At 36.7% G+C, this 26,353-nt stretch overlaps 1 protein-coding gene across 3 annotated transcripts; it reads right to left on the reverse strand.

Annotated features, from left to right (window-relative positions):
- Positions 1-4,307: 4,307 nt before the first annotated feature.
- On the reverse strand, positions 4,308-26,062 carry LOC121856046 (luc7-like protein 3). Of its 3 annotated transcripts, none has more exons than XM_042351315.1 (11): positions 26,003-26,061; positions 24,022-24,173; positions 21,844-21,924; positions 20,227-20,394; positions 18,940-19,143; positions 17,302-17,466; positions 16,848-16,993; positions 16,232-16,435; positions 15,801-15,856; positions 13,461-13,591; positions 4,308-4,930 (listed from the first exon to the last, which is right to left on the reverse strand). In XM_042351315.1, the coding sequence occupies exons 2-10, from the start codon at positions 24,124-24,126 to the stop codon at positions 13,566-13,568; spliced, it is 1,155 nt and encodes a 384-aa protein (XP_042207249.1). In that variant the 5' UTR covers positions 24,127-24,173; positions 26,003-26,061; the 3' UTR covers positions 4,308-4,930; positions 13,461-13,565. The 3 variants fall into 3 exon arrangements, with proteins under 3 accessions (XP_042207249.1, XP_042207247.1, XP_042207248.1); XM_042351313.1 differs by having other exon boundaries at positions 17,302-17,487; positions 26,003-26,060; XM_042351314.1 differs by lacking the exon at positions 4,308-4,930 and having other exon boundaries at positions 13,455-13,591; positions 15,790-15,856; positions 17,302-17,487; positions 26,003-26,062.
- Between the last annotated feature and the right edge of the window lie 291 nt (positions 26,063-26,353).

Here is a 26,353-nt window from a genome sequence, read left to right on the forward strand (position 1 = left end):
TTGTGTTCTTTGTCAGCCCTATTTCCTCCAAGCATAATGTACATACATAAATACATACATATTATGACATATCCTTGCTGCATGCCATTCTAGAAAGGGTTTGTGGTGATCAGAAACCCAGTGTGATGACGAGGTTCTCCCCACTAACTCGTGGTCATTTCCATGCATCTTCCACCTGCAGATGATTAAGAGATAATTATGTGTTGATTTATCCCCTCCCCCACAGTGAATGTTTTACACGCTCGCCACTGCTCATTTATTATGTGTAGTGAGTGAGTTTTGCTTGGTGCGAGTGAACCCACCACTGCTTGTCTAGCATGAATGAATGAAATAAGCTGCTCCAATCATTTGTCAGTTTTAATCTGGAATCTTATAAAAAAAAGAAAGAATTAGACCCAGAAAGCCACTCGCTCTACACTCTTCCAGCCTCACATGTTTACTGTTAGTCAGTTGCAGATCAATCATCTGTGATATGAATTCAGGTTTAATAATATACAGTACGTATGTCCATATTAAAAAATTATAAAAAATATAATAAAACAAAAGTAAAATATTAAAAAAAAAGGTACATTATGGTCAATAATACCATAAGGAGAAAACAAAACTCTGGTGAAGTGACAAAATCATTAGCTTTTGATGTTGTGTTGCGAAATGACCACACATTTAAGTGTAACTAAATACCATTGATATTTTAGAAGGTAAGCATGGTATATATAACACATGCATATGTATTATAACCATTGAGTGATTATCAGCCTATCAAATAGCTGAAATGTTTAATTAAGGTTTCATGTAATATATATATAATATATACATTAGGTATATTATATATACATATATATACATACAGTATATAAACCAGTTCTTACAAGAAGGCTCTGATTCTGTGGAAACCTTTTGAGTACAGCTCCTCTCCGATTTACGACCTACCCGACTTACGACCACCCGCACTTACGACCTGCCTCAGTCGTACTAATATTTTTTGTCAAATTACGTATTTTTGAGTCCCAACTTCAGTGCACAGAAAAAAATTTCGTTTGTAATTCACTTTAAAATGGCTGGCAAGCTTAAAAGTGAGAGTTTTGTGGTGCTGAGAAGAAAAAGAGACGCCCATTTTAGATTTTCTATGTATTATTTAAGCATTTTCGACTTATGACCTGGATTTGGGTCCCTAACCCTGTTGTAAGTCGGGGAGGAGCTATACTATAATAATAATAATGATACTAATAACAATAATAATAAAAAGAAAATTGACATCCTTTACTTTGAAGTTGTAGGTACAAAGTTGGTGCTGAATAGTTTCAATTTAGTGATGCCAAATTTTGTGATATTGGTAGTTTTACTCTTGCCATGAAATGACTTAATCTTAAAATTAAAATATTACTTGTGACTGCCTGTTAAGTGTATCCTAATGTGCTGTCAACAGTGAACTTAATAAAACCTTCTTGGATCTGAATGTCACAATAATTTTTCCCAACATAATAATAGTAATGTCTCTTCTATACTTTCCACTTAACTTCTACAATACTGTTACTAAAATATGTATATATATGAACATTATTTTTGTATTGCTTTCACTTCTTCAGAGCCTCTTGAAAATAACACTTCAAATATGTAGTCCATTATAGAGTAGAGATGAACCAACAAAGTTGGCTTGGCTTAGGTCATTAATGACCTTTTAACTTGTCAGTATTGTAAATGACTGATTACTTTAGCAGGATCTTGGCTCTTCTCAGTCACATTGTCAACTATACAAAAGTTTTTAACTAGCAATTTTGGATGAAATAAATTTTCCATAATTGTTAGTTAAAAGTCTGTTTGATAGCCACAGCTTCTTCACTTTCACTGTTCTCATCTCAAAGGGCCATGGCAGCATTAGCCTTTGAGTTATGATTTCAGTTGTCAATATGATTATGCTGGGTTTGTCTATGGACAAAAGTGCACACGACTTGTATATCGTATTTAAATAAACGAATTAGTATATTACATAAACTTGTCTTTGATTATCCTTCACAGTCTTGGATCTTGACATTTGAAACATTAACTATATCAACACAACTATAGGTATGCAACATGTGTTTGCCATCAAAGGTGGCCTATTCCTACACTGCACCACAGCAACATCCAAGGTACCACATCTCTACACATCATTGCACCACAATCCTAATATACCACATCTCTGCAGTATGGCAGTCCAAGGTACCACATCACCGAGGTGGCAGAAACACGTAAGGCAAGCTGTGCAGATTATCAGTGCCTGGCAGCCCAGGTTAGAAGCTGGGCAAGTGATTTTCCATGTCCATGTGCCCAGCACTTGCCTGGGAGACAAGCTAATATTTTGATAGGTAAATACTGTACCTAGGAAATCTGCCAGGTGCTGCATGACCCCCACCTCCTTGTACAGTCGGGGTCAAAAGTCTTGAACACTTAGCAATATCTGGCATCTACTTCTGAGTTATATATGATTGGGATATACTAATAACACTACTTGTCATCACACATTATGTTTGAACCACAAATGGGATAAAACTCTCCTTAATACCTAAGATCTTCAGGTACTTACATGCCAAATACTGTACTGTTAAGTGTTCAAGACTTTTGACCCCAACTGTACATGTTTAACCCAGGAGGTCTGTACCAGGATTAGCCACCATTGTCAGCTGCAGGTAATTTATCTCTACATTAAGCTGCCAACTGGCCTTTAGTTAGTCGGTGTCAAGTTATCATCATTTCAAAGAAACCACCAAGCTGAGAGACTATAGACCTGAGATAACACGAGTTATGCCCTCACATGTCATGTGTAACTGATATCAGATTACAGGAGGGAATGGTAGTTAAGGTAGGTGATCATAGGGGCTGCCTCCCCACACACCCTGCAGATGTGAGGTGACAGTAATTACGATATCACTTGACAAGGCTTACCACCAACCAGAAGCTACAGTTATCCACTAAATGGGGCAGGGTGAGGGTAAAGGCATTTAGGTCTGAATTATTGAGGGCCAACTGTACAGTATTAAGCATGATTTAGGAGCATTTTCTAAAGAAGTAAATGTGTGTATGTTTAATATGTAAACAACTCTTGCTACAAGTACTACTTCTACACATCTAGAAAGCTCTAGTTCAGTGCAAATGATTCTAATTATTTCTTAAGTACCTGTGCTTTGAAATATGAAAAACTTGTATTCTAGGGAAATTTCAATATACTGTATATACGTGCACCCGTGGGGCAACTCGGACCCCAACATTCATACCAGAAAAGTTGATCTCACTTACAACAGACCTTCCCTACCATTTTGGATTGCTGTATACCTAATCATGAACTTCAGTGTTCCTGATCAGGGTAATTTCCTATGTCTATTCATATAATCTAATCAGAGATTGAGCTTGCCAGGAAAAAGTGGAAATACACATGTTGAAAACATTAGTTATCCCAACCTAAGCGAATTTCTAGACAAGGACCCACTATGGGTATAGGTTGAGATCTTGGAGATAAGACATGACATGTTCTTTCATGAGATTAATGGCTTTCTTGAATAGGCAACTGACACTAACTAAACTACAAACATCAGATTCTCTGATGTTTGGGCATCAAAATGATCTAATTTCAGTAGTACTCAGAAATGCCTGGCTCTAACCAGGGACCATATCCTTGGACGCTATTCGTACTGGCAGTCTCGACACTCGCTTACTTAACAAGTGTCACGAATAATAAAGACAGTTAAAGGTTTCAACATCACTCACAAAGGATCTTGTATGACTCAAAACAATGGTGTTCTCTCTCTCACCTTCAGATTTACTTTATAGAGAGGTTGGTTTCAGTAAGTCAGAGAAAATGGGATAACGGAGGACTGAGGCGTCTTGAAGCGATGAGAAAACGGACTCCTCAGATGGAGGACTCAAACGAAAGCAGAGTTACATGTTTTGTGGGCTATTGAGCGTAATATGAATCGTCTGATTTTGGCGTTAACTGACGTGTATGACCGTGGTCATTACACCACCACTACTACAACTACCGCCACACTGCCTCTCCACATACACATCACAAGTTGTCTAGTGAGTATAACATGACTAACATCCTCATTTCTTTAATAATTTTACATTTTATTATCAATCTGTAAGTAAACGTATTTCTGGTAGTGCACTTTTTGCTACAGTACTTCCATAATCATATGTGTAAACATAAGAGTTTTAAACTCACACATGGGTGACCCATACAGTACAATAAATATTGTCTATTGCTACATGAAATTTTTTTTCTAACTAATTAATGAAAATTCTAGATTAAAGAAGGGATAATAATACTTCTATTAGAATTTACACATTTATTGACACAATTCACAATATCTCACCTTACTAGAGTGGAGAGATGAGATAATTGATGGAATGTGACCGGACAACCAACGAACTTCCTTAAACAGCATCACAACTCTGTTTGAAGAGGTTATCGCACCTAAACTAAGATGAACAGGAAAGATGTTTCATCACCCTAGCATTAACATCTCAAAAGTACACATAGTGTAGACTGTAAGCAAACTACAGTATGTATATAATGTATAAATTTTACAGTCATTCAAACAATGTCTGTTCCAGAACATCACCACAGTACTGTATCTGGTAATAATTATACAATGAAACCTAAGAGGAAAAAATATACACTAACTCATGATTTATAAAATCAGACTGTTGAACCTATGAATGCCCATCAGGGAAGTCAAGATGGGTAGGGCTGGGAAGAGGCCGAGTGGGGGAGGCAGAGAGGGGAGTGTGAAAGGAGGGGGATCACCTGGCTACAAAAAGTCGAGGCTGAAGGCACGTCCTGAAATTCTGCATCGTTCTCCGTCAGACTACGCTGCTCGTTCAGTCCCAAGATAAGAGTGTACTGCAGAAGTAGCTTGACCGAGTCTTCATTGCTTGCTCCCAGAAGGTAATCCTGTGAAGCCCAAGGTCACATTACTTTTTTATAAGACCAATAAATACACCTTACAACCTAACTTTGGGTACATCTAACTGACAAACCACATTCATGTCTGGGAATACTAAATCCGGGAACTAAAGTGAAAATTTCCTTGATAAAGTTCACAAGGAAATGAGTACAGTACTTTAAACATCAAGTTCACAAAGCTCACTGTTATATACCAGCTGTGGCCTACCATCTCTCAGATCACACACATGTAATATGCACAAAATAAAATAATTTTTTAAACAATTCACTGGTATATATCAGGCAGCTGTATCAGTGCACAAGAAAGACATTCTACAATGACAAACATGTATATAAAATGTAAGAAGTAAGCTGTGCAGAACACGTGTTTATTCATTATCCTGGACTGGAAAAGATCAAGTCCTACATAGACTGCTCTCCCTATCTGCAATGCATCGAATACTAGATCAAGTCGGACAACAAAATTTACCTCCCAATAATACCATTATTATGTCCTCTCAAGCAATAAAAAAAAAAGGTCCATTCCAAAAGGTTACTGTTCCTCTACATGATTAATTATAATGAAAGGGTCTGCTGTTTAAGCACGTTTTCATGGTCACTGTAAAACACCCACTTACCTCTTAGAGACAAATTAAGTGGTACAGACAAAGCCTTGTTCGGCTACACCAACGACAATAGGCTCGACTGGTAAGACAGTAGGTGTGGTCAAGAAAACCTGAATTATTGGATCAGGACAATAATAAATATGAAATAAATACAAAAGCTTAAAAACAATACAGATGAGTAAATCCCAAATGACTTATACTTTTTTGAAGGACTGATGACATGTAGTAAAACTCTTTTGATAATACTAAATAAAATAAATTTGTACATCTAGTGGTAAACTGTATTGCTACACCTTCTTGTGTGTGTGTGTGTGTGTGTATATTGTAAGTGTGCTTGTGTGTCGTCTACATGTGTGTGTGCATATACATGTATATGTGTGTGTACATTGTTAAGTGTGCTTGTGTGTGGTATATATATTGTAAGTTTGTGTGTGTGTGTGTGTACATGTGTGTGCGTCAATAAATCTCTTTTGTGTTTTAAGACAAGTTCACATATATCATGACTGCCCACACAACTTTGAAACAAATTTTATCTTAACCAAAAATATTTATTTCTCTTTTAGTAATATTTATTTTTTCTTTTACATAAATTTACAGGAGTCTCTAGAAAAAGAAACCTTACCTCCAGATGCATGATAAATGATTCCCCTCCACTGACAGAGAATGGTGTTCTAAAGTAGTCAAGGCCACGGAGCGCGGCTGAGGAGGCATTAACGCAGTGTCGCCATTCATGACCATATGACTCTCAAAATGATGGGGCTCCATGTCAAATAGGTCCCCAACCTAACCAGTAAGACTGAGGCCTAATGAGACAGAGCCCATTCCTAATAGATTGGATGAGGGGGCCACTTTGGAATGGGGCCCATCTGACCTGTTACCAATGATGAGGTATCAAACACCTGCCACCAAGTCGTCCTTTATTTCTTTGTTCTTTACACTTGTCATTATTAAGAGAAACAGTTTTAGAGAAAAGTAATCAGAGAGGGGAGTAGACGTGTCAGGGAGTATTTTAGTTCATTAAAAATAAATCAAACATCTGAAATAACATTAATGATTCCAAGAAGTTAACCTCCATAGTAGCCATCTTATACTGTACCAAGGTGTACAACAGCAACACATTCATAACATTATAAAACTAAAATATGCTTGTAACAGAATAGTGTGTTTCAATAGCTCACACACCATACCATACAGTGTGTCTCATAGGTCACACACCATACTGTAGTGTCTCATAGGTCACACACTATACTGTAGTGTCTCATAGGTCACACACCATACTGTACAGGGTGTGTCACAGGACACCCACTGATATGTTACACATATTTGCCCAGGATGTCTCACATGTCATACACAAGTATGGAGTGTCTCATCTGTTTTACACCAGAGGAAAATCGATGTTCTTCTCTTTTCCAGGTGAGGGAATCAAAACAAACCAAGAAAAAGTCAGCTTAATATTCATGTAGGGAAAGCCAGATGCTACACATTGATCAGTTGCAAAATAATTTAACTGACAACCACCATATGCCTGGGTGTTGTTGCTTAAGTGTTTCTGTGTACTGTATTATCTGGTCTTACATAAATATTACTTATTTTTTTCCTCTGACATTAATTTCTCCTTGATCTTTGTTTTGATTACCTCACCTGAATAAAATAAAAACACAGATTTTTCTATGGTGTAAAACTGATGAGTCACCCTGTACAGTACATGTGTATGACCCAAGTCACCCTGTACAGTACATGTGTATGACCCAAGACACCCTGTACAGTACATGTGTATGACCCAAGTCACCCTGTACAGTACATGTGTATGACCCAAGTCACCCTGTACAGTACATGTGTATGACCCAAGTCACCCTGTACAGTACATGTGTATGACCTGAATCACCCTGTACAGTACATGTGTATGACCCACATCACCCTGTACAGTACATGTGTATGACCCACATCACCCTGTACAGTACATGTGTATGACCCACATCACCCTGTACTGTACATGTGTATGACCTGAATCACCCTGTACTGTACATGTGTATGACCCACATCACCCTGTACTGTACATGTGTATGACCTGAATCACCCTGTACTGTATACTGGTTTTCATAAACCCAGTGAGAAGAAATAAAATATTGTATCTAAATAAAGAAAATGTAACACTATTGTAGAGGGTGTTCAGTAGCATAAGCCATGGACCAAAATAACCAGTGTATAATGATGTTTTGGGCTGCACTGAACATCCTGTACAGTATATCACAGGAGGCACCGCAGTACAGTACAAGTCTTACACATACCTTCAATAAAATACACACCTCACACCAGCGGTTCACCATAAATCATGGAGATATAATATATACTGTTATCAATTATGGTACTGTACTGTAGTGTATACAAATCACAGTACTGGGTAATGAATTTTCTTAAATACTGCCTAAAGCATTCTCTTCAACAGTCAGCTTGTCGGATCTGCTACCACATAAGTTAAGTCACCATCAGCTTACACTACAAACTGCAGGCAGACTAAATGATGAAGGTTGACGACGCCCTATTAGAAGCCAAGGGTGGGCTTCATGCCGACCACCTGATGGAACCAGCGCACTTATCCAAAATTATTTAATTTGTATCATTGTTCCATAAACCAAAGTACAGTACAGTAATGTACTATCCACCAATTTTAAAAACTTAAAATCCACTCCTTAAAAGTGATGCCATAAAATGCTCTATATTGCAAGCAAATGCATTTATAACCACCCTTATAAATAATAATTATGAATCTGCATGTTCTTTGCAACTATGTGTATCGATTTTGTGTAACATTATTCGTTCCTGTCCACAAAGAAAATGGAAAAAAATCAGCGCATAGCATCTGTTTTTCAGTCTTCGGTAGTTTAAAAAAATCACAGTTGTTACTTCCAATAAATTCCTTCAGTCATTTAATGATGCTTAAAAACTTTTCTTTCATTCAATTATTTCAAATGTTAGATACAAAGTATTCCCTTAAGGTGGCAAATATTTTGAACTCGTAAAAAATTGGGTGTCCTAGTGGGAAATTTATTGACTCAACAGGACTGAATCTTAATTAAATCAGCTTAGCATTTCAAGAAGACCATGGTAAATGCTAGAGAAAAGTTAAAGTGGGTCCCATAGGCATAACTACCCATTAGAGAGCGTGGACACAATACTAAAAACTTAAGTGTTTGGTACACAAGGAGGCAGCATTGCTGGCACCACAATCTGGGGCATACCTCAAGGTGTCTTACTGTTTGTCCATATTAGAATTTGTTGATGCATGATGTTTCCTTAAGATATTTTACATTATATATTAGCTTAGTTTTTTAAGGTGTTGGAGGACACAGCCCAAGTTATTTTAACCCTTAAACAGCTACCACCACTAGAAGAAGTTAGCTGTAAGAATGGCAGCTATCATCAGTTTCCTGTTCCCTGCATTCCATTTTTGCACACAGAGTATTGGGGAGGAGTAAGGAATCCTTAGGTGCCAGTCCAGGGTTAAAAGTTTTCATGTGATATTTATACAGTACAGTACTTATTCATTGTTTTAGTAATGAGCACTTGGTAGTAATGAACAATTGTGCCCATCACACCAGCTCCTCATCCTGCTTCATAACTGACTAATAAGTCTATAGAAAAGATGTACTTTCAGGGGAATTAAGGTAACATTAAACATCAAAACAATTCAAAAAGCATCAGATTCATTCATTAAGCTATTAGTTGCCAAGTCTTAACATGGAGATTCTGAAATATTTTATATACTCGAGAAAGATAATATGTTAATTCATAATCGCTCAGTCTAATGCATTTCATCATAATGGAGCTGATTACTTGCCCTTCTCTCCTTAAACAACTCCTGTGTAATGCCTGAATACACTCATCTACCTTCACTTCCCCAACTGTGAATATCAGTACCCCTTTACAGCAAGCTAGACTGGGATTACCCAAAGATCAATCCAGAGATCAGTAAGACAGGAGAGGAGCACAGTACCCACTCAGCCACCACACCAAAACAGAAAGTGTTGCACAAGGAGTAATTCTCTCAAGTGATAATCCACAAGTTTTGCTAAATGATGCCAGATACAGTACAACTATTACAGCCAGAGTAAACCCAGGATATATAAATACAGAACATAAGATAAATTATAATGTCTGAGTCACAAATATTAACTCAATGTAAGACTGTCTTCACTTTCTATCCTGTAACATCATAAAAAAAAAACCAAGGAAAAATAAACGGTAATGATAACAACGAACAAATTTTAAATCAATCCATCCAAGATTAGAATATATGTTGAGATGAAAATACCAAGGTTCACACACACACACACATCCTTTTGGGTAAATCTGGCAGAGAAATAAAATGTTCAGTTCAAGACAGAGACAACACAGTCTCTACAATACTAATGCAACACAGTCCCCTAATGACAAATGCAACATAGTCCCTACATGATTGGGGCAACATAGTCCCAACATGACTGAGGCAACATAGATAAAAAAAAATGAAGAAAAAATGTATTCACTTAACAAAGTACACATATCCACCATAACAGTTGCGCTAACCCACAAAAATCGCTGAAAAAAAGCCAAGTTGACAATGTAAACGATGAATGGCTACTATGGAAGGTAACGAAGTGAATGAAGCCACAAATACAAGCAAATCTAAGTCTCGAAAGCCATGGCAGCTCATAAACCCACGTTGTTAAAACTGGAGATCTTAAAAATGGCATGAAAACACTGTCTTAATAATAACGAACTTTAACTAGGGGGGTGGGGTGGGGAGAGGGGTGGGGAGAGGGGTGGGGAGAGGGAGAGGGGTGGGGAGAGGGAGAGGGGTGGCTAGAAACTTGTAGTTACCATACATACACTAACACAAGACAACACCATTACTGTACTCAAAATCAACACTTGCCGTGACAAAAAATAAATAAAAAGAACTTCAAATGTTTCGAAGTGATCTACACCTATTGGCCGTATACGAACAACCAGAACTATAGAGGAATATTATCCATCACTTATTAAAGCTTACAGGAGCATTTTATTGTTAGTATTATTCTCTACTGTATTTTCTTTTCCCTAGTATTTCAAAACATACCTGCCCCATGCACTGAGTAAAGGCATTCAGTGTATTGACTCATCGGCCCAACTCATCGATATATTCTTGGCACTTCTTTAAACCTGCTGTACAGTGAGTGTTTGTTTTCTGTTCTGATGTGTGAAGGAGGGGTAACAAGATCAGACACATTGATAATTACCCAAAAACTATTACAGGTAAATCACAATAAGTATCTGCAACAATGATTAAAAAATAAAAATCCTTTAACTTAAATACTAGATAAAAAAAAGTAAACTCCATGACCTACCAGTTTTAAGTCTTCTCAGCTGATAGCTTTCTCATCAGTATTTTCATAAACTCTTGAGTAAAGTGTGGCCATAATTTCACAACCTGTTCTCTAACTAAACATTAAACACCCGGGAAAACTATCAAAGTGTCCGAGTAAAAACAGACTGGGGAAAAAAAAAAAAAAAAACGAAACTAGTGAATGGCATTAAACTTACTCCCACTAATAACAACTAAAATAACTGTGCTTAAGTAAATTAATAGATGACAGCGGCTATCAACTACTGTACAAGTTTAAACACATCTTGCAGTCACCTTCCGCCGTGTGATCTCGAAAATAAAAAAACAAAAACTACAACTAGCCAAAAAAAATCAATACAGCATCTATTATACAGCCAAAAAAAAATTAATAAATAAAAAAATAAATAAAAAATTACTATATTTGCAAAAATATTCTGGGAAGAGTATTACAACTTGCCCAAAAAATTATGAGATCTAGAAAAACAGGTAAAAATTCATGAGACAAGAGTAGGTTAATGATGAGTTACCGATACAATAGACGACAGAAGAAAGCAGGAATAACAGTCAACAGAGGAAACAGATGTGATACAAGATGTGAAAATAATCATCACGATCAAAAGGTCAAATGAATTGGGGGTAAGGAAAAAATAAATAAATAAATCCGTAGCTTCTATCAAACACATGAAGATCATGTCAGGTTAAGTTAGATTGGATTAGATTAGATTAAGTAAGGTCAGATTAGGTTAAGTTAAGTCAGGTTAAGTTAAGTCAGGTCAGGTTAAGTTAAGTCAGGTCAGGTTAGATTACATTAGAACAAGTTAGGTTACTTTAGGTTAGATTAAGTTAGGTTAGGTTTAGGTCAGGTTATGTTAAACCGACCAATTTAGATCATCCTTCCTCTTCCAATTTTCCACAGTAGCTACCGTAGTAAGTCTGTGTAACTTACTTGTACTACAGGTTGACAATCCCTTATCCGAAATTCTTGCCCCACAAAAATAAATTCGGTTTTCGGATAAACGGTTGTCAACCTGTATACCCAAACTGTTAACTGGATTCACATTAAATTTCTTCCAGAATTAAATGCATAGATGAACCAACCAACTGTGGGGAGTAACTAACTACACACACATTATTTCCTTATGCCTTAGCCAGCTCATAACTATACACATGTTATTAAAGTATTTCCTGAAGTCTTAGCAAGTTCATATAGTTTATATACTTGAGAATGGCAGAAAAGTATTGGGAAAAAAAGGGTAATATAAACAAGGAAAATAAAGAGAGAAAATGCGAGACTAAGAAAAACTAAACAGGTATAGCCATCAAAAAAGTGAAAAACATAACGAATGAAAAAAGTTGCTGAACAGGGAAGAATGAGAATTGGAGGAACTAATGATGATGATTACCTAAGAAGACATTAAGTAAAATCATCCCCCAATTGTACATGCAAACTTTAATAAACATTACAGTTAGTATATCGCCGATACTGTATAATGATGAGCATAAATGTTCTTGCTGGACAAACAACAACCATCTGCTATGACTAAACAAACACACACACTGGACCCAAGTGTAAACATATGTCCTTGCATCCACATACAAACATACATCCACACATAAACATACATACATCCACACACAATTTCATATCTGCATACAAATATGCATATTCATCCCAAATCACATATATCCACATATACAAACATGCTTACACACACACGTGCTTGCATATATATCAACATCCATGATCACACAACCATATACACCCACATCCACACATACAAACATCCAAAAATTAACAAACATAGGCATCCACACAAAGAGCAATACTGTACAATAAACTATAGTTATGGTAGCATTGTGTTATCCTCTATGGCCCACCTTAAAAACAATATACATATGAAAAAAATTTAGAGTTCATAAAGTTGACATGATATTGTTTTTAGAACCCATGTGTACCTCTACATACAGAACTATATATAGATGAGTTTTAATACATACTCAAATTCGGGGTTCAAAGCTGGCATGAGCAAGACACTGGTTTTAAACACACATACGCACACAGGTTCTAAAAACATTACCTCACCAATTATGAACCCTCGATGGAACACCTTAACAAACAGCTTCACATTATGAGTTACTGTACCAAGAGTGTGCACCTGTGTGACAACCACTGAATAATAACACACCTTTTACTGAAAAAAAATACTGTACCTTCAATAGTTTATCTAATGTTGAAAACAAATATAAGTAATGGATAAAATTAAATAAGGACATCGCACTTGTAAAAGAACTACAGTACATACAAGTGTTGGCTACATTCAGTATACCAACTCAACATCATTTTAAAACCAAACATTATTGTCGTCAACTCCTTACAGCAATAAAATAAGGCAAACAAATTCTTTATATGTTAAAATTTGATAAAAAGTCATTGGAGGTTAGCAGGGACCACTGACACCAGACCCTGGCAGGCAAACAATTGACCACATCCACTCACCTGGTGAAGACCCTGTACTGGAGAAAGAATTACTAATATGTTGCCACTTACCTCAAGCGGAGATCACTCACTGCTTAAGCCTTCACTCATGCCCTGTTCGTCCACCTCGTCTCTCCGCGTCTCCCTCTCGGCTTCCTCCCTTAAGCCCTGTTGCCATCAGTAGTCACGGGGTTGTACGTGTCCTGAGATAAACATCAAAGTAATAAAATTGAAAGTGGTATACAGTACTTTAAGTGGAAAAAAAACATTTACATATAAAGTTACAATCACCATTTTATAGGCATTTTCCACACTTGTGTTGGTTTGTGCACCAAAGAACAAATGACAGGCAGCAGGTCATTGTGGACACCCTGCGTTCCACACTAGGTTACAAATATAAACTTATCTCTTACTGTGTCAAAGAATTAGTAAATTTTTGTAAGTAGACATTGCTACTTCATAAGGAGAGAACAATACCATTTTTAAAGGGTGACACTTAATCAATTTGACTAACACCAGACGATTTTATTCAACTCAGAGTGGACCATACCACTTTTTAAAGAAATTGCTCTACTCCAATTCATCATAATTCCCACATGTACATTCTCAAAAAAAGTCAATAAATAATGTACCATCCAAACACTTTCAAGTGTCTTTTCAACCAAATTTTGCACTAACATGATAAAGTAAAAACGGGCCCCATAGGCCTAACTGCCCATCTGGGATAGTGCAGAATACAACACACTATGAAAAGCTTTCAATAACAAGGAGGCAGCAGCGTAACCAGCATATACTCGAATGCTTTCAAATCCCCAACTTGCGAGGCCTGAGTGTACCAGGATCGAACTAACGACCTTTAGGAAAAGATAAGTGCTCTATCCACTCGGCCACCACAACCCTTTGCTCACATGCACTAATCATTTGGCAAATTACCAAATTCATCTCAAAATCTAAATTCGAACAGTGAAGTTGTTTACATGACAGTATCACTTATACAGCATCAAGGAGGGAACCATATTCACACTATACTGTAAAGATTTGCTATGGCAGTTTTTCACCTTAGTCCACTATTATATTCCCTTTCTTTGAACTTCTGTAAAAAAAAAAAACACACACACACACCTATAATAAACTGTAGTATATAGACATACCAAACCATAAATACTACATTGTAAAATAAGCATGAACTAAGAAACAAATCATCTAGAAATAAGAACATGGTGGAGCTGGGGGGAAGCACATGCATCTTCTATGGTGATCAAGTTAATACTGAGGGTGTAAGGGAGCAGCCAAGATACACCAGGAACTACTACTGTATTACTGTATATATGAGGAGCAGCCACCAACTATCCCTGACAATTCAAACAGTGGCACAGAAAATCCAAGCCATGATCATGGTTTGGAACAATGGTTTGATTAGAACATTACCACAACACAAGATCACCGTGGGATCTTATAAGTTTATTCACTAGCCAGTTAAGCTCATACCCTCTATACTGTACTGTACTACTCTATGCTTAAGGTGTAATAAATAAAACATTCTTTATAAGCATAGTAAGAAAACACTGCATACCTTACCTTTCTAACATGAAACAAGTGGTATACACATTAAAGAGAATATTATCCTGTAACAAGATAACTAAACATATACAGGGGACCCAGACTTACGAACGCCCGCCAATATGAGAGGGGTTCAACTTGAAATTTACAGTAGTTTATTTACCGGAGGACTTATTTTTTACTTTCATATACTGTACAGTATTTTGTCATTCTATTTCTTTTGTCTTAAATTAAGTTAGAGGACTTAGACTATGATATAGTGGGATTTTAAACGTTGTTCTGTAAGTACAGTATGCACATAGCCGTGTTTCGACTTATGTAAAAATCCGACTTAAGAACGTCCTCGGGAACGTAACCCGGGGACCCCCTGTAATGAATCGTGACCTTGGTGTACCAGCTGGCCACCACATGGTCACCTACTTCCTGCCTTGCACATTCAAGATATTTCTATTGTCAACATTGTTTTGCTAAGGTAAGCTTCAATACTTTAGGTTTCCTGTAATGTCTTGCTCGATCTACTGTCAATGGCACTTCAACAATGGCCTTCTCTTAGACCTGCAAACACCACATCAACTTTATTTTTGGGTTTATCTTATTTATGTATAGTACATGGTACATCTCTTCACTGTCTTTTATCTTAATTTTCATTTATTTATTTATTTATAATTTTCTCTTAGTTCTCGGATGCCATTTTCCCCTAAACATTAAAGTATTAACATCCTCGGCTGCAACATTCACATCACTTTCCAGGAACATAACTCCCCAGAATGTTGAGGTCCACCTTTAATACAGTACATATACTCTACAAAAGCAGATATTTAATAACATAAATGCAACCTACTTAATAATTACCATTCTCCTCCCTGTATCTTCTGCGTTCGTGATCACGGCTATGAGACCGATGATGTCTGAAAGAAGTTTGACTGTTAGAAAGAATAATATAATTTCCTCTTGCCTCTACAGTGGTATACAGTACTGGGGAATTGGGAAGCACTTCTAACTTGTCCACATAATAATACAGGGCCTCTCAATAAATTTATACACACTACCTTACAGATTTCCGTGGAGATCACGAGAATGCTTGGAATACCGTACAAGCATTCACACAGTCTTCACAAAAACCTGTAAGGCAGCATATATACATATTTTTCTGAGACACCCTGTAGATTTGCCTAAATTCTAACTCTCGTTATCATGTAATTGCACATCATAGTTTCTATTTATGGTACTGTAATGGCCGGAGTAGTCTAAACAAAAGAGGATACATACACCCTAAGACTCACCTGTCCCTGTCTCGTCGATCTCTGTCCTTTGAGTGAGAGCTTCTGTAACTCCTCTCTCTGCTACGAGATTGTCTTCTCTCTCTGCTGCGAGACTGACGTCGATCCCTCCGGTCGCGCTCTCTGTCCCGGTCTCTGGTTCTTTCACGCTCTCTGTCTCTCTCTCTACTACGATCCCTTCTCTCCCTGTCGCGCTCTCTATCCCGGCTAAAACAACACAATATCTCATGTATTATCACAGTTAAAAAGAGGCCAAGATAAATTGATCATCACCGATAAATTCTGGAAAATGGTTGGAAATATTAGCACAGATGAAATCACTATTCAAACCTAATCTTACCTTACACAGCATGCATGTCTTATACAGTCCCTATAAGAGGATAGGTGGTGGACAGCTGGCATCAGTAGGTCAACAAGAATCCTTACATCAGTGTTGGTGTCAAGAGATAATGTTAGGATAATCCCTATATCTCCTGGGAGGTAGTTTACTTTGAGAGATGATAAGTACAGTACATCTGAGATCTATCAAGAAGACCTCTAAGTGATCATAAATTTATACATCACACTAAGGATTAACATGTATGGGCGACACCGAGGGTAACTTATCTGTTATACTTACCTCCTTCGTTTTCTTTCTTCTTCTTTCTTCCGTCTATCTTCTCTTTCTTTTTCCTTGCGTTTCTCTTCTTCTAGCAATGCCTTACGTCTCTCCTCCCGTTCCTTCTCGCGTAGTAGCTCGCGCTCTGTTCTTGCCTTTTCACGACTCTGGTGAGTTGGAGTACGTAAAATGATGAAACACAGTCCAGTACAGAGATCACAAAGAAAATATTTATGTTCTTACTGCTAGCAGCTTAATTATACAACAATCCATGACAATACCTAAGCCTGCAGAATATTTGTGAAAATCACAACACAATATTTTAATAATTCTCACAAGTTTATGAACATCATATAATAGTTCCCTATCAAAATCAACTATTACTTCACTGACCCCTTACAGTCCACGAAAATAAAATGTAACACCACCACATACCACTTCCCTATTACAATCAACTAGTTTACAAAGTCCTCACATCTCTGATTTCCTGGATGGCCTGGCGGAGTTTGGCAAACCCAACGTGCTGTTTGCCCGTGAGGTGATCATCGATTCTTTGCTGGGCGTCACCCACGATGAGGAATGCACCGCACACCTCACACACTTCCATTTGCTTCTCCTGGGAAGCAGCCATCTCTGCTGCCTGAGTGAGATAAGGGCTACCCTTAACAGGTATCATGTATTTAAGTCAGTCATATATATACATGTTAACCCAGTACAGTATAAATATTAAACTAAACCCACTATAAATATTAAATTGAACCCAGTCTAAATATTAAATTGAATTATGTTTAAGTAAATACAGTGTTCTCTAAAACAGTACAAATACCGGTACAGTATATTCAAAAGAAGTTAAGGAACCTTCTCTTCTTAGAAAGAAGAGATTATTCAAACTTTCTTAGGTGCACCTTTCTTTACTAGCAAGATGTATTAATTACTTTACAGCCCCTAACACTCCACACCCAACAACACTTAGGTGCACCAAGCTTTTGGTCTAACAATAAGTTCTTGATAACTCAGAATATTCTTGACATTAACTACTGTATCATACATAACTGATAAGTGAACAAAGCATGGCATCTAAAATATGTCAACCATAAGGATCATTTGTATAATATATTAAACTGTCAGATTAATTAAGGAATCCAATATATATACAGCACACACACACAAACATACACACCTGGCTTTGTCTAGGTAGAGGGACAGGAGACAGTGCACACCAATAACCTATGCCACCCACACCTCCCTACCCTCTTATCTTCAAAACTGTGGGCTGATTTGTGGATGGGGTCCTTGGTCAGTCCCCTTGGGGAGGGATAGGAGATGGTGCACAACCAGCCCCTAAGCCACCCACACCTTCCCACCAAATTTTAGCTCTCTTTCTTTAAAAATGTGTAAATGCATATGGAACAGACACAGATATACACACACAAAATGCACATTATGTAATACTGTATATAAATATATAATGCAAACTCAGCCAGGGATAGACAATCATTTTAAAGATCTGTAAAGCACCCTACATAAATACTATTAGCATTATTAAGATTTTAATCACAAATCACCATAAATAAATGTAATCCACTGGTAGTCAATCCTCCCTCCCTCCCCTTGCTCCTCTCACTAAATACCAAAGTTACTTAGCCTCCAGATGCTCACTTCAACACTCCATCACTAAGTGCAATGGTAGATGAAAATTCTAGTGTTTTCATATTTATACTTCTGCATGGCATCTCATTAATTTTGTATGAAAACTGTACTGTATAATGTACAGTATTTAAAAATTTAATACAAAATCAAATTTCTTACACAAAGGTGGTAGCCATGTTTTCCCCTAGTTTACATAAGTGTTAACGTTCTTCATACCTGGTGTGGTGACTCAGTTCACATAATAAAAATATGAACAGACAGTGATATAATATCAGGGTCGCCGATCACCCTCGTTTCCACAGACTAATGCAGAGTTAGGGTTAAAAAATAATGACTGTACACCTCATCTCCCAAGACAGATTCCATACAGTACTGTGTGCCTGAGTCTTTAGCTCTTAACATTCTTAAATAATCACACGAGGAAACTACGACAGAATTTTAGTCATTAAAAAAATAATTTTACCTGATGCCATACAGAGTTTTCACTACTGCGACGGAGTGCGTCTCTCTCTTCTCTCAGTTGATCACACAACTTCAGCAAACCTTGTGCTTCTTCAACATTGCCTTCCGACCCTAAACGTTCAGCTTCACTGACTAACCCAGTTATTCTCTCAGAGAGAAGCTCCAGTTGCTCATCAACACGTCCATCACCAGTGGTGCTGCTATCCTGTAAAATAAATATTTCCATTACAAACTTTTCTTCAAGCCCTTTCCTGCTTAATGCAAGGTGACCAGAACAAAGGTAAATATTGTACTGCACATAAATATTTTCTTTCATTCATTAATTCACTCTCACTGTTGTACAGTATGTGTTCTACTATGGTACAGTAGTCAGCTTCCACAACAACATCCACAATCTGGTTTACCTGCCACTTCACACAAGCAATAATCACCCAATAACAGAACATCTTTCCTCAAAACTCACTAATGACATTTTCTCCGCTCATTCATGTATGCTACTGCCTTCTGTATGTCCATTTCCTTCACTTCTAGCCCCCCCCCTCTCCCCCTACCATCCATCTCAGACTTATACCAGCATATCATTTTTTGTTCTCCAAATAGGTAAAAAATCTCTTATATCGTCATCTAACACTTTCACCTTCACATCAAATTTCTGTATTTTTTCAATCTTGCTCTTCTATGTAGCTACTACCCCCAACAAACTGCTCTTTAACATATCAATTGTCACTTTTAATTGACCCATTCCTTTTTCATCCTAAGTTCATACATCACACAAACACACAGGATGCTTATGTCCCAGACCTTTGAATCCCTGGACTGTATACAGTAATATCTCTGTTAGCCAGAACAATTGGTACAGAGCACTTCCACGAATGAGAGATTTCCGGGTAAAAAAGCGGCTCCCTCAAAGCCAGAAACAAAAAAAAATCCCCATCCCCAGAATTTTCCAGGTATCAGGAAAATTTTTCGGAATTTTCTGGAAAATGTGCCCCTCGGAAAATAGTTCCCAAAGACGGAAATTTCCAGGTTTGGGAACGATTTTCAGAGAAAATTTCAATTCCAGCTATCAGAGAGTTCCGATGTCTGAGGGCTTCCGGCTAACGGAGATATTACTGTACACGTATACTCCAGTAATATCAACATGACATATTACAATTACACAACCACAGATGTATTTTTAATTGTCGATGACTTGTGTCAGTAATACATACAATAAATACAGTTGAAGACCATAGTTTGGAATACATTGTAACATCAACAATTACGGCTGCACAAATGAATAACTCACCAATGCTTCCTTAACTGATAGAGACAGACGTTGCTTCCCTTTTCTTATTCTTTTATCAACATCGGTGAGCATAGATTCAGCGTATCTGACGAATTCATCTTCGAAGGCAGTGCGGCGATAGGAATTTGACGCTTCAAATTCTCGCTTAAGGTCCTCATCGTGAATGTTCTGAGGAAAACAAAACCAATATATATATATATATATATATATATATGATAAGTTGCAGATTTGGGGAGAAACTACACAAGGTGATTCAAAAGTCTGAAATAATTGGAATGATTTTCAATTTGTTCTTTTCATACTTCAGAAAATAAGAAAACAAGACTGTACTGTAATATACCAGTCAAGAGAAGGTGGTGCTTGTGTTGTTGCAGGTCTCCAGAAATAGTCAAGAGGAGATCATGTCCAATAGTACAGTATTCCACAAAAGACATCCTGTACAGTTCAAACTTATGATGTCTTTGATGGAATACTGTACCTAGTAAGCACAGGTTCCACCTCCTCTTAATTGGTATAATTCACCGCTAGGGTCTTCGTGTTTTCTGAAATATAGACAACAAAACTGAAAATAACTCCTATGATTACAGACTTTTGCCTCGAGTATACAGTACATACAAATATATAGAGGTAACATGGCTCAGCAAACGGCAGTATGAGCCATGTGTACACTCACTCTAAAGAGTATTTTTACGATTTTGTGAGACAATACGACAACGATGACCACTCTCAACGGCAGCTACAGGTCACACTTATGACGGCTTTGCTAAAAACCAAATTCATACATGAGTGGTTTACTTGTTTACTACCCAAATTTTGTGTATCAAAGCTAAGGTTTAGATGTACCTGGATACACATACTTTTCATCTGTCCCACATGTACTATACAGCAATGCATTTGGGGGGAAATCTTGAAGGCCAGAGCACTACTGGATGTCAAGACTTCTTGACATGTAGTGATAACAGTACTTTCTGTAGTGATAACAGTACTTATATCTTCAAACAAAGTTTATATAAAGATTAAAAACTCCAAAACTGCTTCCAACTATTACAGGATGTTCATGCAGATTTCATAGGAAATTACATAATGTTGGATAAACATGTTTACAAAGAGAAGTTAAGTGTACGTATTTTTTTAAGTCAAGTATGTGTATAATGGTAAGATACATCAAATACCTTGCCAATTGTAAGTTCTCATAAAGTGCCCAATTTATTAATACAGGTACAGTACAGTATCTGTACAGTACTATGGTACACCACGAATAGAGAGGCAGATGACATCATTTATGTTAAATTATTTTTTTATTTGTTGCTTCATATATTTCATAAATACTGTACATACTTGTAATACAAGCAGCTAAGTATCATTGATGCTTACGACTGGCATGAGACCTCAGAAAGGCGTTTAATAAACCCATTCATGTGTGGGGAACTAACTCCGAACATCTAAGAAAATAGCCGTAAGGATAATGCCATGCACAAACTTGCCATTAGTTGCACCTTAATATATGTAATAACAATCTGTATCAAATTAAAAATCTAAAAAAAATTAGTTCTAATTACAGTACTGTAATTCATATTTAACAATACAGTATTTCCACAGAAGATAATCAACACTTACCTTCTCACAAGGACCGAGGTCTGATTTAGTGTTGGTGAAGAGGTCATGAGGGCAGAACTTGACTAAGAAGTGACGGCACACCTGGCACAAAGAAATATAATACAGTGAGCATAAAAGACAACAGGAACACCTTCCTCAACAAGAGAGAAGAGTTTACAATCTACTCAAGATCCATCAGCCTGATATAGTTGATACTACAGAACTTGTAGGCAAGAGTAGAACTGTTTTTGATGAATTAGAGTTTAATATAGGTGACTACGATTCATTATGAACTTGTCAGAGGCAAAACGAGGGGTAGTTATTCATTCAACAAAACAACCTAACCTTGGCTAGGTATTGTTTGGTTGGCTTAGTCTTCTTAAATAAATTATAAGCACTATTTACAGGTATCATTGTAGCCTCTATATACCTGTTATACCTGCATTTGTCTGTAGTATATAACAGTACATATCAAACCATCTGTAAACTTGTATGATGATTTTACTGAATATATTTTATCAATATTACTATTGATACTCTATTACAGTTATTCAAAACAAATGTCTCATAACCATTAACACTTCTGTTCAATATACACAAAAAACAGCAAAAAAAATTTAACACGTTTGTATTGAGGGTTTGTAGTAAATTTGGGTAATTTTATCGTACCTGTAGTTCACACAACATAGCTACCCCAAATCTATTATCGTATTTGAAAAAGACGTCTAATTTTAAGATCATTTTCTTCTATTACATTACCATCAGAAACGTATAATAACGGAGACTGAGCATGACAAATCTCTCTTATTTAATTCCATAAATCTTCCCTTCATGAATCATCATGCGCATGCATTCCCGTACACGTCACGCAGTCAATCTAAAACTTTTTTTTTTGCCACCAATTAAAATGAATTGTGGTGTCTGCTTTTAGAATTTGCAGTATTTTTTGCCCAATCAGATTCGATTGTGATTCAGGTTAGGTTGGGCCAGGTCAGGCTGGGTCAGGACATCCAAAATAAGGTTAGGTTTATATGTTCTAGTGTTTTTTGGTGTTTTGTATTCACCTGGCCCCACCCAAAACCCAGGTTCCCAACAGGGCAATTTTCGACGGAAATCAAGGTCAGAACCAATCAAAAAACATACACACACACACATAAACACTAGAAAAACATAATTTGACTTTCTGACAGAGTTGTGTGAACTACTATAAATTTACCTCAACTTTTTCTTAGTCTAATAACATTCCAACAAATAACAAGGTTTTACAGTAATTATTGTATAACCAATTTGGTGATATTGTCCTGGACAGCAACTTGTACCTAAAAAACTCTGTATTGTACCCACAAACGTTTGGCATCGACCAGCAACAAATGATTTATCAGAAATAAGATAACACTAAATAAGCCTGACCTAACCTACCTGTCCTAGGATACAAGTACAGTACATTATTTTAGGTTTGGTAGGTAGTATACCTGTTATCGTCTTAACAGTTCACATGGAAAGATTGCTGGGAAGGATTTGGCTACTAAGCATTTGGACCGCTCGCTGGCAAGTGTCATCAGTTTAACCATAAACACAACGTCCACACTTCTGCGGAAAGTATTCCCTCAATTACGATAATTCTTTAAAATTAAAATAACTCTAGAAAAAACCACAAGTATTTAAGCAACAATTCCTCCAACTTTTTATTTGGGATATTCAAGAGGGAAGGAACAAGTTATCTTTTATGAACATGTAAACTATTACCCAGTCTCTTCTCAGTACCTACCAACATACCTGACAACTGTGGAGTATAAAGGTTACAGAATATATCTACATCCTATCTATCTACAACACAAACCTATATAGAAAACTCAAGACGAAATTGGTGGGTAATTTACGAGCATTTTTGTAACTACAGTCCAGTACGACCATTACTACATGTACATCCCCTAGAGACTTTATAAGTGGCGAATGAGTAAGGATTCACCTCATTACTGATAAAAATAACCATGTTTACAATATCCTCTAACTGAAAAACAAAAAACACATGTTTACAATGTCCTTTAACTCATAAACATAAACAAAGCCAAATAGTTTGTTTTTCCCACACGATGGAGGTCTCGTCCTCAAGCGGGCACCACCACAATAACCCATATTTCCTTTATTTGGCACCTGAGACATATATTTTGTCAATCATATTAAGGAAAAATGTCTTACATCCGGTGAATCCCAACTGAGCTGTTGATTTCTCTCCTCGGGCAGGACATTTCTGGCTCTTCCCATCAACTCATCGAGCAGAGCGGCCGCCGCCTGAGTCGCCATCTTGTCCACACATGGAGCTGCTCCCAGTGTTGGAACCTTAATATATTCTGTAAAATGCAATAATATAACAAATAATAATGGTAATATTAACTAAAGTAAAAACAATAATAAATATAATAAAATAATAATAAAATAGTGTAATAAAGGTTTTAGTAAAGACATGTACCTGTGTAATAACATTTATAACAATAATATTTTAAAATTTTCCCCTTTAAATAACATGAACCAGCATTACTGAAACCTAACAACACACTAATGAGACTGACTTAATTATACATTCTATATAAAAATATTAAACTTTAGGCAATATTAGATTGTCAATAATATTCCATCGTTGTTGTCTTCATAAAGAGTTTGCCGCGTATTTTTTATTTTGGGGGGAAGGGAGCATTATAAATGACTCGAAAACCTCCCCTGTGTCAATTATTGGATCGATTTGTATATATCCAAGATTAAAGCATAAAAGTTTGAAGCAAAGTTTTAATTAAATACTCAAGTAAAGCAGTAGTCAATTGCATAGTTTGGGCAGGAAAACCCCTGTTTGAGCCCCAAATCCTCATCAGAGATAACGACCCTTTATTGCTTGCCGTAATAATACGTAATTAAATAAAAAAATAACATCAATATCGCTTAAATCTAGGTTAATATTTGTTAAAAATCTACTTATTAGTGCAAATATCAATTATGAATAAGAATCTCAAATTGTCAGGTCTTATAGTTGAGCAGTTCTGGGACTCGAGTGTTTGAGGTCCGGTACCAACGCTTGAGAACACTTTAACATATTGAACAGCGGGAGTGAGTCTATAAAACTGAAACTAAAATTGCTGTAATATATTTTAGAGGCGCAGATCTGTAGCTGTTTAAAATACTTGTTTTTGGCCAGTTACTCAAAACACAGAGCAACTAAGATAATTCCGGAAATATCCCTTCGATTATCCATCCAAGTACACATCCAAAATCCTAAAAGCCAATTGGATTTAAAACGTGAACTCGGAACATTTTTATGTGATGTCACTTGTCACGCGCCACCAACACGACAGGACATAACTACAAGATCGTCAAGTTATCATGCAGAATTAATATAAGGAAATACTCTAATATTTTTCACAGAGAGGCTGGTAGACTTATGGAACGGTCAACAACAGTACTGGGCTTCAAAATAGACCTTGACAAAAAAACCAAGAACAATGGAGGGATCTTACACTCCTTCTCTTGGTATGGCCAACTCTAGGGGATGGCCATTAGGTAAATAAGAATACTTTGCTATCCCGTTTGGCCTCAATGGCTATCCGTCTCAAATTATACCTGCATGTTTCACCTGAATTAATACTTCTCCGGTCATCTTAACTCAGCTTTTAGTTAACCTGGTGATAATTTAACCTAATTTAACCTAACCTAATCAAACATAACATTATCTAACCTAAGGCTAACTTAGCCTAATCTAATCTAACCTAACATAGCATAACCGAATCTAACCCGAGGATAGCCTAAGCTTATCTAATATAACCTAATAACAAATTTAACCCCTATGGCTAACCTAATCTAACCCAGGGTTAACCTAACGTACTTTAACCGGTGACGAAGAGTCCTTACCAAGCAAGGTCTACCATATTGAAGGTTTACATGAGCATGTTCGTGCAATAAAATACGATTAATATGTAACACAGCCTAACAGGAACTAAGAAACGCACAGAATAAAAGTTTGTGAGTAATCTACAAGATAAGATATGCTGCAACACAACTCTAATAGTTCTTATCAAACGTCACTACACCTATTACAATTATTAACACCACAGACTAACAATTAATATCTTAGTTTCAAAGTTTTACACAGGTAGGTCCCAAAAAGAGTGTGGTGCCAACTTTGAACACTTACGGGTGTCGTGTAGCTGAACCTCGTAGTAAATATTAGAAGACTTTTGAGAGTTTCATCCAAGGTTAGCCCCAGCATCTAGGTCAAAATGTGGATAAAATATTTGATTTACGTTATTCTCGTGCTGTGTTATATATTCTTACATATTGAGGACTAATATATTATAGTTTACTCTCTCTTGAAATGTTATTATAAAGAAAAACACACAAGTTAGAGATTGTAATATTGTTGTTTAATATCGGTTCATGTACGTTATAGTATTAGTATATGATATATCTACTCATATAAAAGAATTATATATAATAATATATCACGATTTGAAACGATATAACAGATAATAATAGAAATTAGAGG

This window comes from Homarus americanus, unplaced genomic scaffold, assembly GCF_018991925.1.
Source record: "Homarus americanus isolate GMGI-L3 unplaced genomic scaffold, GMGI_Hamer_2.0 scaffold19117, whole genome shotgun sequence".
Lineage (NCBI taxonomy): Eukaryota > Metazoa > Arthropoda > Malacostraca > Decapoda > Nephropidae > Homarus > Homarus americanus.

Bases quoted from the DNA above. Each gene is read 5' to 3' on its own strand.
- LOC121856046 (XM_042351313.1), bottom strand. From the start codon at position 24,126: ATGGCGACTCAGGCGGCGGCCGCTCTGCTCGATGAGTTGATGGGAAGA. The intron at 21,925-24,021 runs GTAAGACATTTT...TCTTTGTGCCAG, and splicing joins TCAGTTGGGATTCACCGGAT to GTGTGCCGTCACTTCTTAGT. The intron at 20,395-21,843 runs GTAAGTGTTGAT...TGTTTTCCTCAG, and splicing joins ACCTCGGTCCTTGTGAGAAG to AACATTCACGATGAGGACCT.